Here is a 16237-nt window from a genome sequence, read left to right on the forward strand (position 1 = left end):
TGTGGGTTTAACTTAGAGTTTGCACTGTTTATTGTAAAGCTCTACTGAATGTAAATGGAGAAATAGTGTTTTTTTCCCCTTATTTTCTCTTTTAAATGCATAGAAAATAAGGTAATTACTAAACAAAATTATCACATGCTTAAAGCCTAATTTGTCCTGCAGAAAAAACAATATATAGATCATTTAGGTGTGATAAGTAGTAATAAAGTTATTGGTGAATGAATGGGAGCAGCGATGATGTGAAAGTTGCTATCATCTTGAAGTGGTTAAAGCGGATCCGAGATGAAAAACTAACTATAACAAGTAACTAGGCCTGAAAGATAAATCGAATTTAAACCGAAATCGCAATCACCAAGATCACAATTTCGGAATCGTCAAAGCAGCAATTATCGCGCTCACGTCATTTCCGCATGGGAAAGTTTGAAGAAGCGGCTTCAAACTTCCCCAAAGTCCCGGCGTGTGTGGCCCGCAGCGTTGGACATACCTTCCGCACGAGTCCAACACTGTCCGTCCTCTATAGCCGTCTTCCGTCACTTGTGCTTGGCAAAACTCCAGGTCCCTGTATGTCACATGACATACAGGAAGTATGCCATGCATTAGAGCCTGCAGGAGGCGAAGTGGATAGACTGGCATCACTGGACTCGTGCTGGAAGCTATGTCCAGAACAGATGCAGCTTGGGGGACAGAGGAGGCACAGAAAGACAGAGTGGGCAGAGACGGAACAGAGACACAAAGGGGGCAAGAGAGAGACTCAGAGGAGGCATAAAGAGGCAAAGGGGGCACAAAGACAGATGGGGACAGAGGGGGAACAAACAGGCACAGAGGGGGAACAAAGCTTGATTTGAAGAAAATCGTGAATCGAATCGAAATTGCAATTTCAGACAGAAATCGCTCAATTCAATTTTTTCCTCAAATCGGTCAGGTCTACAAGTAACTTGTCTATATATCTTATCTAAAGATTAGATAATTTACACATCAAATCTAGCTGCAAACAGCTTCAATAGAATATGATTATTTCTTCTTGTGATACAATGACAGCAGCCATGTTGTTTGTAAACATTACCCACAGGCAAGCTTATCTGCATCTTCAGCACTCAGCCTGTGAAAAAAACCTAATCCCCCCTCCTCCTCCCTCCTCTCTGCCTCTGAAATCTCTGGCTAGTAATACCTCCCCCTCCTCCTGCCCAGACTGAGCTCCCATGAGCCCTTGCTACTGTCTGAAAATGCCTTGGCTCTCTGAAAAGCTGTGGGCGAGGCTTGTTTAGTTTATAGGGAATTAGAGTATTAAAACAAAAACAAAAAAGTATTTGGCTTGAGGAATGCCCTCTAAACAATAGTAAAGGAACACAATTATGCAATCAGTAAAAGTTAATCTCGGATCCACTTTAAGTTGCTCACTCCCGATTGTGTCGGCAGAGAAACCTAGAACTATATATTTGGCTCCTGTATCCTCACTATGGTTTTGTTGTCCAGAGACGAGCATGTTCCTGTTAGCGTGGCTCATCCGCAGCTTTCTGCATTTATCGCCTTGCGTTTGTCTCTCTACAGTAACCCCCGCACCTCCGTCCCTCCGCTATGAAGAGGCGGAGTCAGAAGGTGAAAGCACCACCTCTTTCATGGACATATCAAGTCCGTTATACCAGCTTTACGAGACGGTCCGATCCTTCCGGAATAACCAGGGGCAGCTAATTGCCGAACCATTCTACCAACTCCCGTCTAAGAAGAAATATCCGGATTATTATCAGCAGATCAAGAACCCCATCTCCCTTCACCAGATCAGGTACACACGGGATATCCTTCCTTAAAGAGGAACTGTCGCGAAAATGTTAAAATTTAAAGCACAAATAAAAAGTACATTTCTTCCAGAATAAAAGGAGCCATAAATTACTTTTCTCCTATGTTGCTGTCACTTACAGTAAGTAGTAGAAATCTGACAGAAGCGACAGGTTTTAAAAACGCGTTTTAAAATGTTTAAAAAAAGCATTAGTTTCTATGCCTTTTTAAAAACGCAGCAGTGCAGTCTATAGTCTGTGTTGATGAAAGCTGTTACACTATAGAGCAGGGGTCTCAAACTCAATTTACCTGGGGGGCCGCAGGAGGCAAAGTCAGGATGAGGCTCGGCCGCATAAGGAATTTCACAATCGCGGCGCATCACCGCCTCTGCCCGCCCCTCTCACTCTTCCTTCACAGAGAGGGGCGGGGAGAGGCGGCGATCTGTGCGGCGATTGACATCAGGAGGGGCAGAGCTGAAGCTGAAAGCTCTGCCCCTTCCAGGAAATGCCGGCGGATTGCCCCCCGGGTGATTTGGGGGCTCTGCAGCCCTCGTTTAGCGGCGGGGATGCGGCGGATTACTTGGGAGCACTGAAGCGAACTATAAGGAAGCTTTTGCCGGCGAGGGCCACAAAATATTGTATCGAGGGCCGCAAATGGCCCGTGGGCCGTGAGTTTGAGACCCCTGCTATAGAGTATCCACTCTTTTCTGGTATCCTCATTCAATGTTCCCTTGTTTTGTGTGCAGAAATAAGCTAAAGAACCAGGAATATGAGAATCTGGACCACTTGGAGTCAGAGTTGAATCTGATGTTTGAGAATGCGAAGCGCTACAATGTGCCAAATTCTGCCATTTACAAGCGGGTGTTCAAGCTGCAGCAGCTGATGCAGGTAACCTTTCATTTGGTTTCAGATACTGACATTTTGGTAAAGTTTTAATGTATAGATCTAAGCCGTTCCGGGAAGATTTATGGGGGAAGGAGCCGGTACAGACCTCAGAAATCCGCATAAAATGCCACCCTTCCCAACGCCCAAAAGTGGGTGTGCCTATGCTCCTCGATAACCAGCAGATTTGAACACAATAATTAAAATGAAAACAATGCCTGGCCAATCAATTTTTGTCGATCCTGCCAGATGGAAGATATCGCTCGATCTGCAGCACTAGTAGCATTTGATTTGGAGACTGCCATCGCAGTGTGTTGACAGCAGAGCTAACACTCTCCGGTCTGCTGGCATGCCTCCTCCCATGTTCGGTGTCTTCCCTCCACGCTGCAGCACTCCTCCCTGTGTCTACTCCCCGGGAGCTCCTGAGTCATGTGACAAATGCTAGAGGCCAAACACTAAAGGCCCGCTGGACCTCTAGTGTTTTGCCTTTGTCACATGATGCAACCTGCAAGAGACACAGGGAGGAGCGTCATGGCATGGAGAGAATACAGAGTGGGAGGCGCGATGGTGGACACTTGAGTGTTAGCTCCACTGACAACACCCAGGGGGGAGCACCTTAGATGGTGAAGGCTACAGCTCATGCTGAAATCTAATGAAATTCTGTGTACAGTATGGGAGCAGCCAACAGATTCCTCTCTGATCTATCTTAAAGGAAAACTGTAGCCAGAGGTATGTGTAGTCTGCCATATTTATCTCTTGTTGAGCAATACCAGTTGCCTGGCTGTCCTGTTGATGTATTTGGCTGCAGTATTGTTTGAATAACACCAGAAACAAGCATGCAGCTAATCTTGTCAGATCTGACAATAATATCAAACACCTGATCTGCTGCATGCTTGTTCAGGGTCTATGGCTAAAAGTATTAGAGTCAGAGGATCGGCAGGATAGCCAGGTAACTGGTATTGCTTAACAGGAAATAAATATGGAAGCCTCCATGTCCCTCTCTCTACAGTTTTCCTTTAAAGGGGAACTGAAGAGAGAGGTATATGGAGGCTGTCATGTTTATTTCCTTTTAATCAATACCAGTTGTCTGGCAGCCCTGCTGGTCTATTTCTCTGCAGTAGTATCTGATTAAAACCAGAAACAAGCATGCAGCTAGTCTTGTCAGATCAGACTTATAAGTCTGAACCACTGAAACACCTGATCTGCTGCATGCTTGTTCAGGGGCTATGGCTAATAGTATTAGAGGCAGAGGATCAGCAGGGCTGCCAGGAAACTGGTATTGTCTAAAAGGAAATAAACATGACAGCCTCCATATACCTCTCTCTTCAGTTCCCCTTTAAGGTGGCCATACTATACTTGATGTATGGGCAGAGCACCCATGAGACCAATCTCTCTGGGATGGAATCTGATCAGAGACCCATGCACCGCAGGCCGTTTCTGTCAGATTTCAGCATTAAAACTAAAGTCGGCCTACACCGCCGCTGGCCTGGCTGCTCCCGTATGCCCATAAAGCTTCACCTCTCCGCCGGTACATGTAGGGCTGTATGCAGCAGTGTCACATGGTTCAGCTGCTTGCTGTGATAGCAGACACTGGAGAAGGCAAGAGCGCGTACTGGTGGATAGGGGAGCCTTGGAGCATGGGGGGGGGGGGGGGGGACATGGATACACCTGGGTAGACTACGGCCAGGATATCAGTCATCACCATATTGAACGTCATTACCGACGCACACTCTATCAAGGCATTCGCACCCGTGATGTTACCAGCATTTCCGAACTATCCTATTGACAGAGTTCGGCCCAGAAAACACAATCGGGCAGCCATGTTGCATCACCGATTTTCTGACGACTCGATAACATTATTGAAAACGACGTTTGATCGGCCTGTAAAGTCGAGTGATGTATGGGCATCTTTGCTCTCCGATCCTAGACAAACTGACAAGGCCTCTGATAGACTATTACTGTTAATTATTTAGTGAACAGCCTAAACTAGCAGCCTAAATTGCTCCTGCTGATAAGTAGTTTTCACTAAATACAAATGATAGTATCTTTTCATCATGTTGATTTCTGCTGTCCACATTTATGGTGAATAATTAAACTGAACTTCTAATGCAAAGTTTACATATGCTTTTCTCCCATTCTGCCCTTTTAAAGAGAACCTGTACTGACAGTAACACCAAATGAAGCAAACCAAATACTTCCCCATGTAGTGTCCTGACTATACTTATTATTATTATTATTATTATTTTATATAGCGCCAACATCTTCCGTAGCACTGTACATTGTACAAAACAAATATTGGGGAGCAGAAATATATGATGTTCAGAACTCTGTACAGTCAGGACATCCAGCAATACAAATACAGACATGGCTGATGTGTGTAGTGAGACCTCGCCAATACTGGTACGTCTGCATGATAAATAATGGCAGAATAAGAAACACTAGGAGGAGATCCCTGCCCTTGTGAGCTTACAATCCAGAGAGTACGTAGTCTTACTTGTGCATTGCCTGATTCTCATACATATAGTTTGTGGATTTGTTTTCGACCTTTTACCTCCCACTGCATTACAAACTCTGAACAAGGCTTAGTCCAGTCAGAGGTGAACTAAGAACATTCTGGACTTTGCTTTACCAGTTTACCAGTTCACGAACACTTAAAGAGAACCAGAGATGAAGCACCCTCTTGTATTTTACCTTATAAATCAGTGGGAAGATGACAGTAAACACCTAATCTGCTCTTTGTTTCATTGTTCTCTGTTTAATCTGACTGTTATCACCTCTGATAAGAATCCCTGACTGAGCACTCAGTCTAGCTTTGCTACGGAAAGATTATAGCTGAGTCTGTCTTCTCTGGTGTCTTTTCAAGCCCAAGCCTGCCCCCTTGTGGCTCTGCTATAATGACTCAGCTATAATTATTCCCTGCAAAGCCAGACTGAATGCTCAGTCTGGGATTCTTATCGCAGCTGATAACTGACACTTTTAGCAGTGAGGATGAAACGGAGAGCAGGGTAAGTGTTTTGATATATATGGTAAAATAAACAAGGCTGCTTCGTCTCTGGTTCCCTTTAAAGAACACCTGAAGTGAGAGGGATATGGAGGCTGCCATATTTATTTCCTGTTAAACAATACCAGTTGCCTGGCAGTCCTGCTGATCTATCTGGCTGCAGTAGTGTCTGAATCACACACCTGAAGCAAGCATGCAGCTAATCCAGTCACACTTTAGTCAGAGCACCTGATCTGCTGCATGCTTGTTCAGGGGCTACGGCTAAAAGTATTAGAGGCAGAGGCTTGTGCACTTCTGATGCCAGAATAGCCAACAGAACGCCAGGCAACTAGTTTTATTTAAAAGGAAATAAAGATGGCAGTTTTTATATCCATCTTGTCATTTTCCCCTTAAGGCCTCTATCTGCTGAGTCTTATAATATGTGTTACATGTGGGCGTGTTTCCTGCAATGCTCTCCTTTGCATCAGTGAGGATTTCTTGGTGATATATTAAAGAGGAGCTGTCAGCCATACTATGCCAGATAAAAAAAACAACATATATAAGTAGATAAATACTAGCTGTACTTACATAACGTGTATTGCACGGTTCAAGTGTTGATTTCAGTGAACTTTATAAAATAAAAAAAGGTAAATGGAGAGAATTCTGTTCGCTGGCAGGGGCCATCTTTACTCCCTCCAGCTGAAGCCAATGATGAGGTCATTTCCTCCCTTACTCTCCCTCCTCCCCACACCAGTAGGGAGCGTTATGTCTCAGGCAGGGAATATCTTAGGAAATGGTAGCAGGGACGGGGGTCCCCATGGATGCAATGCAGTGGTGGCAGCCACTGCCCACATAAATCAGCAGAGATGCCTGTCGGGCTGGAGTGTGGGGAGGGGGCAGACACGGCCAGTCATGAGAGGCAGCCAATGAGAGGAAAAGGAGTGAGAGTGACACAGGCTGCAGCCAATCAGGCTGAACTAGCTGTGTCTGTGCAGAAACTCCTGCCCCAGCCTGCACTGCAACTTTTCTTTTGCGGCTGATTACTGGCTGCGTACTAAGGAGCTGGGGACATCAGGAGTAATCTCTGCAATAAAAAAGTAAGATTGATTTTAAAGTTATGCATTGCCTTTTTAGCATTCCTTTTATATGATCAACAGATAGAAATAGAGAATTGATTTTGTTTTTCATGCCTAACAGTTACACTTTAAAGAGACTCTGTAACATGAAAAAGATCCCCTGGGGGGTACTCACCTCGGGTGGGGGAAGCCTCCGGATCCTAATGAGGCTTCCCACGCCGTCCTCTGTCCCACGGGGGTCTCGCTGCAGCCCTCCGAACAGCCGGCGACAGGCCCGACTGTCAGTTCAATATTTACCTTCCTGGCTCCAGCGGGGGCGCTGTGGCTGCTTTCCGTTCCGAACTACACGGAAATACCCGATCTCAGTCGGGTCCGCTCTACTGCGCAGGCGCAGGAAACTTGCGCCTGCGCAGTAGAGCAGATCCGACGGCGATCGGGTATTTCCGTGTAGTTCGGAGCCGACAGCCGTCAGAGCGCCTGCGCAGGAGCCAGGAAGGTAAATATTGACGTCACCACTGCCCGGACTCCACGGAGGGCTGCAGCGAGACCCCTGACGGATGGAGGACGGCGTGGGAAGCCTCATTAGGATCTGGAGGCTTCCCCCACCCGAGGTGAGTACCCCCCAGGGGATCTTTTCATGTTACAGATCCTCTTTAAGGCGGCTCCCCGCTGTGTGTGCTGCAGTATGATCAGAGCTGAACACACACAACACGGTGTTTCCTGGTGATATATTAAGGCGGCTCTCCGCTGTGTGTGCTGCAGTATGATCAGAGCTGAGCACACACAACGCTGTGTTTCCTGGTGATATATTAAGGCGGCTCTCTGCTGTGTGTGCTGCAGTATGATCAGACCTGAACATACACAACGCTGTGTTTGATAACAGTTGTGTGCCAATGTTGTGTGTGATGAAATGTGAATGTTTCCTGCTGGCCGTATCGCAGCTCTCCGATGCGTTTAATATTTATACCCTGACACCAGTCCTGGGTTTCTCTCCGAGTGAAACTGATCTCTGCAGCTCTTTATTATTCATGTATTCTGGGAACATTTGGCAGAGCGAGGCTGACTGTGAGGATCCGATCTTTTATTTCAGGCGAAAAAGAAAGAGCTGGCACGGCGAGACATCGATATAGAGGACGGCGACAGCATGATTTCCTCCGCAACCTCTGACACCGGCAGCGCTAAGAGGAAGAGGTACGGGGGAGGAGGGGGGTCATCTGCGGAAATGTGCGGCTTCTGTATCGGGATTATGCTGTAGGCCGGATAACCAGCAGCTTTCCTGGCTGGCGATTCCTATCCAACATCTATATTGTTTAATAGCGGGGTGATTACAGTGATTCAGTTATTCCGCGTGATGTTTGGTGTTTGCTTAAAGAGGAATTCAGCATAAAATCAGCTTAGTAGCAATATATTTTAAAATGTAAAAAATCAAGTTACTTCCACGACCCCAGGAGCTCCGTAGAAGTGAGTTTCCAGTAGCTGCAGGGGAAAGGAAGGAATTGATGCAAACTTTATACAACTTTGAAATAGTCCAATCAAAGAGCAGCCGCTGCTGCCTGTCATTGGTCCATTTCCAAGCTACTTAAAGGACAGCTGAAGTGAGAGTGATATGGAGGCTGCCATATTTATTTCCTGTTAAACAATACCAGTTGCCTGGCAGCCCTGCTGATCCTCTTGCTGCAGTAGTATCTGAATAACACCAGAAACAAGCATGCAGCTAATGCAGTCAACTATCTGCATTGTTTAAAAGGAAATAAATATGGCAGCCTCCATATCCCTCTCACTTCAGGTGTCCTTTAAAAACTAGGCGTTTAAGCAAGTTTTGTCCAAAATGTAGGTATTCTGGGCTGTAAACAGTTGTAGGTATTGCTAGCTGCTGGAGTTATGCCATTTACTAATCGCTAGTATTAGTATGAAATGATGTTTGCAAAACAAAGTCAAAACTCCATGATTTGTCCCTAAGCTTGTAAGTTTAAAGTGAATGGGAACCGCATTTAAAAAAATGAGACACATAGTCAGATACTTACCCAAGGAGAGGGGAGGCTCTGGGTCCTATAGAGCCTTCCCACTCCTCTCCTGGTCCCCTCGTTCCAGTGCTGGCTCGCCCGGTAGCAGTATTTGACTGAATTAGTCAAATACTGCTTTATCCGGCCGAAGGAGGCTTCAGAAGTCTTCAGGGAGCCCGAGTGCTCCTGAAGAAGGACCGCCCTGTACTGCGCCTGCACAAGCACGCTCTCTTGCACGCTCACGCCTGTGCAGTATGGAGCCGCACGTCTTCGGGAGGACAGGACTGCCCGAAGACTTCCAAATACCCTTTCGGCGGGGGATTGAAATGGGGGGAGCCAGCACAGGATAGAGAGCACTGAGAGAGGAGACGGAAGGCTCTATACGACCCAGAGACTTCCCTCTCCTTAGGTAAGTATTTGCTCCATAATGTGGTTCCCATTCACTTTAAAGAGAACCCGAGGTGGGATTTAATTATGCTAGTGGGGCACAGAGGCTGGTTGTGCACACTAAGACCAGCCTCCGTTGCCCCATGGTGTGCCTCCAGGACCCCCCTGAGCGCCGCTATACCCCCCGCAGTGCTGGCGACACGCAGCGCGTCGCCAGCACAATGTTTACCTATGCGCTGTCAGTCAGTGCCGCCTCCTCCGCATCGGGGCTCCCCGCCCGTGTCCCTTCCCTCCCGCTGATAGGAGGGAAGTGACACGGGCGGGTAGCGCCGATGCAGAGGAGGTGGGGGAGCGGCGCTGACTGACAGTGCATAGGTAAACATTGTGCTGGCGACACACTGCGTGTCGCCAGCACTGCGGGGGGTATAGCGGCGCGCAGGGGGGTCCTGGAGGCACACCATGGGGCAACAGAGGCTGGTCTTAGTGTGCACAACCAGCCTCTGTGCCCCACTAACATAATTAAATCCCACTTCGGGTTCACTTTAAGGCTGCTTTTACACACATTGCGATCATCAGGAAAGGCCTGAGATTTATGAGGCCTTTTTTTTGTTTGCAGTAAAGTGAGCTGCGGGTATTTGAGGAACGAATAACCATTTGACAGCTTGATTCATTAATCCAGCTGCTGCCATTTCATTGACTCCCTAATTACAGTATCTCCTTGCAAAATTCAGGTTCAGCCTCAGGAAATTCCAATAATTGTAAATTTATAAAAAGGAAAAGCTGTGGAGCATAATTTTGATTCTGTTTTTGCCCTTTGCCACTTTTATAGAATGCATTTTACCTTCTATCATTTGAAGTGTTTACGCTTGTTTGTTTGTTTGTGTGTTTGCGCGCAGCAAGAAAAACATGCGGAAGCAGCGGATGAAGATCCTGTTCAATGCGGTCCTGGAAACACGGGAACCGACCACCGGCCGCCGCCTCTGTGACCTCTTCATGTTCAAACCCTCCAAGAAGGACTATCCTGACTACTACAAGATCATCCTCGAGCCCATGGACCTGAAGACCATCGAGCAGAATATCCGTACGGACAAGTATGCCACGGAGGACGCCATGCTGGACGACATGAAGCTGATATTCCGGAACGCCTGGCACTACAACGAGGAAGGCTCGCAGGTGGGGGGCAGATTTATTCTGTGGAGCAATAACGCTTCTGCGGTCGTGTTGTCTCTCTAGAAAGTACATCATCGTTATAAATGAACAGATCTCTCTCTCTCTCTCTCTCTCTCTCTCTCTGATTGAATCTTTTCAGAGAAAGATATGGTCACTGCTCGCACCCCGCGGGTCGTTTCTCGATTGATTTCAGCATATCTCTTGGGAAGTGGCCTTGACCCCACCCAGCCGCTGCAGCCCCCCCCCAAAAAAAAATCTTTGTTACTGCCACTCACCTTATCACCCTGGGTGATAAAGATTTAAAGTGGCACTACAGCGAAAAACTGTAACATTTAAAATATGTGTAAGCATATACAAATAAGAAGTACATTTTTTCCAGAGTAAAATGAGCCATAAATTACTTTTCTCCTATGTTGCTGTCACTTACAGTAGGTAGTACGGTAGAAGATGAAGCCGGAACCATCTAAATATTCATGCTCTTTTATTGAAACATCAAGAATAGCAGGCTGTCACACGAAGTGCGACGTTTCGGGGGAGCTCCCCTTTATCAAGCAGTTGACAGTCTGATAAGTGTAACAAGACATACAGCATATATATGAAACCACCCACTCATCAGCCAATCAAAGGTCTGAAGCATTTAGACCAACCACAAGACCTAGTATTACATGCGGACCTGATGGGGAACAGATGTAGTAAGAAGAGGGGCCAATAAGAACATAGGTCACTCACTCACATTCTGTGCAGGGCATCTCTCCGCCGCGCCCCATCCCCACGCGTGCTGGACGCCATCAGCGGCGAACTCCGCCCATCAGAGGCAGGTCGAGTCTCCGCATTGGTGCGCGGCCGGGGAAGGAATGACGCGAGTGGCCAAAGGGGTGGCTGGACGCGTACAGGGAGACGGCTGGAACGCAAGGCGGCCGCACGCACGCCAAAACAGCGCATGCGTACTCCGCCAGAGCGCCCAGCCGTCACCCAGAACCCCGGCCGCGCTACCATGGCAACCAGACGCCATGGGGGCGTAGCGCAGCGGAAAGAGTCCGCCAGAGGTAGAGAGGCTAGAGCTGAAAGAGGCAGAGGCAACAATAATATAAAAGAAATCTAAATGGGTGATGTGTTCCACCCAAGTGACAATCGCCATTTATCGATATAGGAGTGCCTCCTCCTCAATATATTACAGTAGGTAGTAGAAATCTGACAGAAGTGACAGGTTTTGGACTAGCCCATCTCTTTATAGGGGATTCTCAGGGATTTATTTATTTTCAAAAGCACTTGTTGTCTGTCCAACTGCCAAGAAACTGTGTAGTGAGCAGGGAGGCTGGCCAGCATCTTTGTAAAAATCCTTTTTAGGGAATATCTTTATAAAGAATAAAAGCCGTGCTGAGAATCCCCTATGAAGAGAAGGACTAGTCCAAAACTTGTCACTCCTGTCAGATTTCTACTACCTACTGTAAGTGACAGCAACATAGGAGAAAAGTCATTTATGGCTCATTTTACTCTGGGAAAAAAATGTACTTTTTATTTGTCTAAATTTGTACATATTTTACATTTTACTGTTTTTCGCTGTAGTGCCCCTTTAAGCTTAGTACACGCATCCAGTTGTGTTTGGGCAATGACTGCCCAGTTTACCTCCTCCATGTAGTATGAGAGTTTAGCTACACAATCTGTTCATAGGATTTAAAATCTGCTGGTCCTCCTGTTACATGGAGGTGGTAAAATCTGCAAGTAATTGTCCAATCAAAGTTGGATGTGTGTACACATCAGGTAGGTAGAGGTACCCACAAATTGTATATCTGTGGAGCCACCCACTGCCTGCCAGGTCTCCCCCCTATAGGTGCTCCCCTTCCCCGGGTGGTTCAAAGTGTAGGCAGCAGAGCTTACACTCGTTTATCTGCTCTCAGGTTTTCTCTCCATCCCTGCTGGGCGCTCCTCTTTGTGTCACTTCTCCCGGGCGGCTGTGTCACATGACGAACACTAGAGGCACTGTGGCAACTACCTTGTGTGACCACTAGGGGCCGCTAGCGTTTGTCATGTGACACAGCCAGGCACATGGAGGGAGAAGAGACAGATGGAGGAGCGGCCAGCAGGGATGGAGAGAAACACACTGACGGATAGGTGAGTGTAAGCTCTGCTGCCAACACTGCATGTCGGTAGTCTTGATCGCTGCTATCTCCGCACTCGGAACCGTTGAACGATCTCTTCCATGCAGCTCGATCAATCTAATTCGGCCAGAAATTGATTGGTGGATATCGATGGGAAGCATTGATAAGTGTATGGCGACCTTTAGCCGTATTGGTGATTGTGCTGCTTGTTACTCCGCAGGTTTACAATGATGCGCATATCCTGGATAAGATCCTGAAGGAGAAGAGGAAGGAGCTGGGCCAGCTGCCGGATGATGAGGACATGGCGTCCCCGAAACTCAAGCTGAGTAAGGAAACCCACTACTGCCTCTGATTGTCCCCTGTCCTATATCCCTGCTTCCTGTGTCTGCAGTGTGTGCCGGGTTATAGCCGGTTGTTCCATACTTGTTAATAGGGGTGTCACTAGCTCCAAAGATCAGTGGCACGTGCCCCGGATCTATTCTGGTATGCCCCGAATGTCCTCCAGGCAGAGTCAGCTGTGGTGCCTCAATGGCGGGCATGCTGGGAGCTGTGGTGCATCAATCAGGTGTATGCTGGGTGCTGTGGTGCCTCTGTGGGCATACTGAGTGCCATGCTGGGTGCTGTGGTTTTTCTATGGGGGAATGCTGTGAGTTGTGGTGCCTCAATGGGAGGCCTGTGGGAGCATGGGAGGGGGGTCCACTAGAAGGTTAGGGAATGTTATAGGGGGACTACCAGTTAACCTGGAGGCAGGGCAGCCCGCCCAGCAGAAAGCCAGTCCACCCAGCACAGAAGCCAGGTAACTCTGCCTAGTTATGTTTAAAGAGAACCAGAGATGAAGCACCCTCATGTATTTTACCTTATAAATCAGTGGGAACATGACAGTAAACACCTAATCTGCTCTTTGTTACATTGTTCTCTGTTTAATTTGCCTGTTATCACCTCTAAGATAAGAATCCCGACTAAGCAGTCGGCTGGCTTTGCTACAGAAAGATTATACCTTAGACTGTGTTCTTTTGTGTCTTTTCAAGTCCAAGCCTGCCCCCTGCTGGCTGTGCTCAGAAATCATTACAGCTGAGTCATTATAGCAAAGCCAGACTCAATGCACAGTCCGGGATTCTTATCTCAGCTAGATAACAGACACTTTTAGCAGTGAGGATGAAACAGAGGGCAGGGTAGGTGTTTTCTCTAATGTTCCCACTGATTTCTATGGTAAAATACATGAGGGTGCTTCGTCTCTGGTTCACTTTAAGTGGCACTGCCTGTTTTTGCGATACGCTACATTTTTTTTTTTTTTGTATTAATGGAGAGGGGGCTTCATCCAACATTTTGCTGGGCAGGCCTACTAAGACCGATGTTAAGTTCATGTAAATTTTGCTCCACCCATGACCACACCCACATTCTGGAGCATGGCCACACCTATTTTCCGACTGGAGTTACCAAAAGTGCCCCGGATCTCTTAGGATCCTAGCAAAATGCCCCTGCTTGTTAATGTACTCTTTGGTAGTAGAATGGTATACTCATACCTCCCAACTTTTTGAGATGAGAAAAAGGGACACTTAAAGGGAAGGTTCAGGCACATAAAAAAAAATAAATCCAAATCCACTTACCTGGGGCTTCCTCCGGCCCGTGGCAGGCAGGAGGTGCCCTCGGTGCCGCTCCGCAGGCTCCCGGTGGCCGACCCGACCTGGCCAGGACGGCGGCCAGGTCGGGCCTCTTCTAAGCTCTAATCTGCGCTTCACGCGGGCGCAATGACGTCATCGCACGTCCTCCGGGCTGTACTGCGCAGGCTCAGTAGTTCTGAGCCTGCGCAGTACAGCCTGGAGGATGTCCAATGACGTCATCGCGCACCAGTGAGCCGCAGATTGGAGCGCAGAAGAGGCCTGACCTGGCCGCCGTCCTGGCCAGGTCGGGTCGGCCACCGGATGCACCGGATGTAGTTTATTTCGGATGCACTTTAAGTATTCCTTGAATCACACACTTTTATACAGTGCTTACATTGTCTATTGTCTCTAGGCAGGAAAAGTGGTATTTCCCCCAAGAAGACCAAGTATCTGAGCCCCATGCAGCAGAAGCTGAACGAGGTTTACGAAGCGGTGAAGAACTACACGGACAAGCGCGGCCGCCGCCTGAGTGCCATCTTCCTCCGCCTCCCGTCCCGCTCTGAGCTCCCCGACTACTACGTGACCATCAAACGGCCCATCGACATGGAGAAGATCAGGAGCCACATCATGGCCAACAAGTACCAGGACATCGATGTCATGTTCGAGGACTTCGTGGTCATGTTTAACAACGCCTGCACCTACAACGAGCCCGAGTCCCTGATCTACAAAGACGCGCTGGTCCTCCACAAGGTGCTGCTGGAGACCCGCAGGGACATAGAGGGGGATGAGGACTCCCATGTCCCCAACGTCACGCTGCTCATCCAGGAACTCATCCACAACCTCTTCGTGTCGATGATGAGTCACCAGGACGACGAGGGGAGGTGCTACAGCGACTCTCTGGCGGAAATCCCGGCCGTCGACCCGAAATTCCCCAAGAGACCCCCTCTGACGTTCGAAATCATCCGGAAAAACGTGGAGAACAATCGGTACCGCCGGCTGGACTTGTTCCAGGAAAACATGTATGAGGTTCTGGAGAGAGCGCGGCGGATGAATCGGTGAGTCGCCTGATCCATTTCATCGTACGCAGCGTGTGAAATAAGGATGAATTCCAATAATACGCATTCCAAGTGTGGACATTTAGAGTGTACTTTAGGTGACATGATGAGATAGACATGTGTATGTAGAATGCCAAGCACGCAAATAACTGTTATTTGGTATGTTTGATAAGCACACATCATAAGCTAAAACCTCTACATATACGTCCTTCTTATTATCCAGTCTTATCAAATAGCAAAAAACTGATTTCCAGTCAGGCAGTGAAGCATACAATAGTTGGGACATATGCTTCACCCACCACCAGGGCACCCATCGGGGAACAAGCTCACCGGATTAAATGCAACCCCTGTTAAATGGGTTGTTTAAAAAGAACCTGAGCTGAAAATTAAAAGTCAAAATAAACATAAACACGTCATACTTACCTCCTGTGTAGTCTACTCCTCAATCTCTTTCTCCTCTCCTGCATCCCATTTGTCCACGGTGATCAATGGAATTTTCCGTCCTCCATTTTAAAAATGGCCATTACCCCATAACAGCTTCCTGGTCAGCACACTGTTACACTGTAATATCACCCACTTAAGCCACAGGGAAACATAGACATTACTTTGCACATTCAGTTGTAATTGACAACTGCAGATGTATAACTGACAGTAACTGGTATATTTCAGTTCTGACAAAATATTGTCAGAACTGGAAGGGATCAATGTAAGAAGAAAATGGTGAGCTTCTGAGAGGAACTGACGGTGAGGTTAGTATGTAATATTCAATTGCAGCTACGTCATGTGTTTATTTTAAATAACTTTACTCACTTCAGGTTCCTATTAAGTTCTTTATCTCCTGGTCACCTCAGTGCCTCAGGTTTCAGGCCCCCAATATTCCACAGATGAACCTGAAAGACAGAGTGAAAACACTCCCATTAAGTGTCACTCATCTGTGGAATGTTGGGGGCCTGGAACCTGAGGCACCGAGGTGACCAGGAGATAAAGCACTTGAACAACCCATTTAACAGGGGTTGCATTTAATCCGGTGAGCTTGTTCCCTGATGGGTGCCCTGGTGGTGGGTGAAGCATATGTCCCAACTATTGTATGCTTCACCGCCTGATTAGAAATCAGTTTTTTGTTGTTTGATAAGACTGGATAATAAGAAGGACGTATATGTAGTGGTTTTATGTTATGATGTGCGCTTATCCAACATACCAAAATAACATCTG

The 16237-nt window shown here is 47.4% G+C and overlaps 1 protein-coding gene across 7 annotated transcripts in view; it reads left to right on the top strand.

Annotated features, from left to right (window-relative positions):
- Positions 1 to 16237, top strand: part of PBRM1 (polybromo 1) — a 129905-nt gene that overhangs the window by 37742 nt on the left and 75926 nt on the right. For all 7 annotated transcript variants that reach the window (XM_068251877.1, XM_068251876.1, XM_068251878.1 and 4 more), the window contains exons 11-16: positions 1549 to 1780; positions 2519 to 2660; positions 7801 to 7901; positions 9997 to 10273; positions 12590 to 12695; positions 14383 to 15025. In XM_068251877.1, coding sequence (XP_068107978.1) covers positions 1549 to 1780; positions 2519 to 2660; positions 7801 to 7901; positions 9997 to 10273; positions 12590 to 12695; positions 14383 to 15025 — 1501 coding nt within the window. The remainder of the gene's footprint in view (positions 1 to 1548; positions 1781 to 2518; positions 2661 to 7800; positions 7902 to 9996; positions 10274 to 12589; positions 12696 to 14382; positions 15026 to 16237) is intronic.

Source organism: Hyperolius riggenbachi, chromosome 9 (genome assembly GCF_040937935.1).
Source record: "Hyperolius riggenbachi isolate aHypRig1 chromosome 9, aHypRig1.pri, whole genome shotgun sequence".
Taxonomy (NCBI): Eukaryota; Metazoa; Chordata; class Amphibia; order Anura; family Hyperoliidae; genus Hyperolius; species Hyperolius riggenbachi.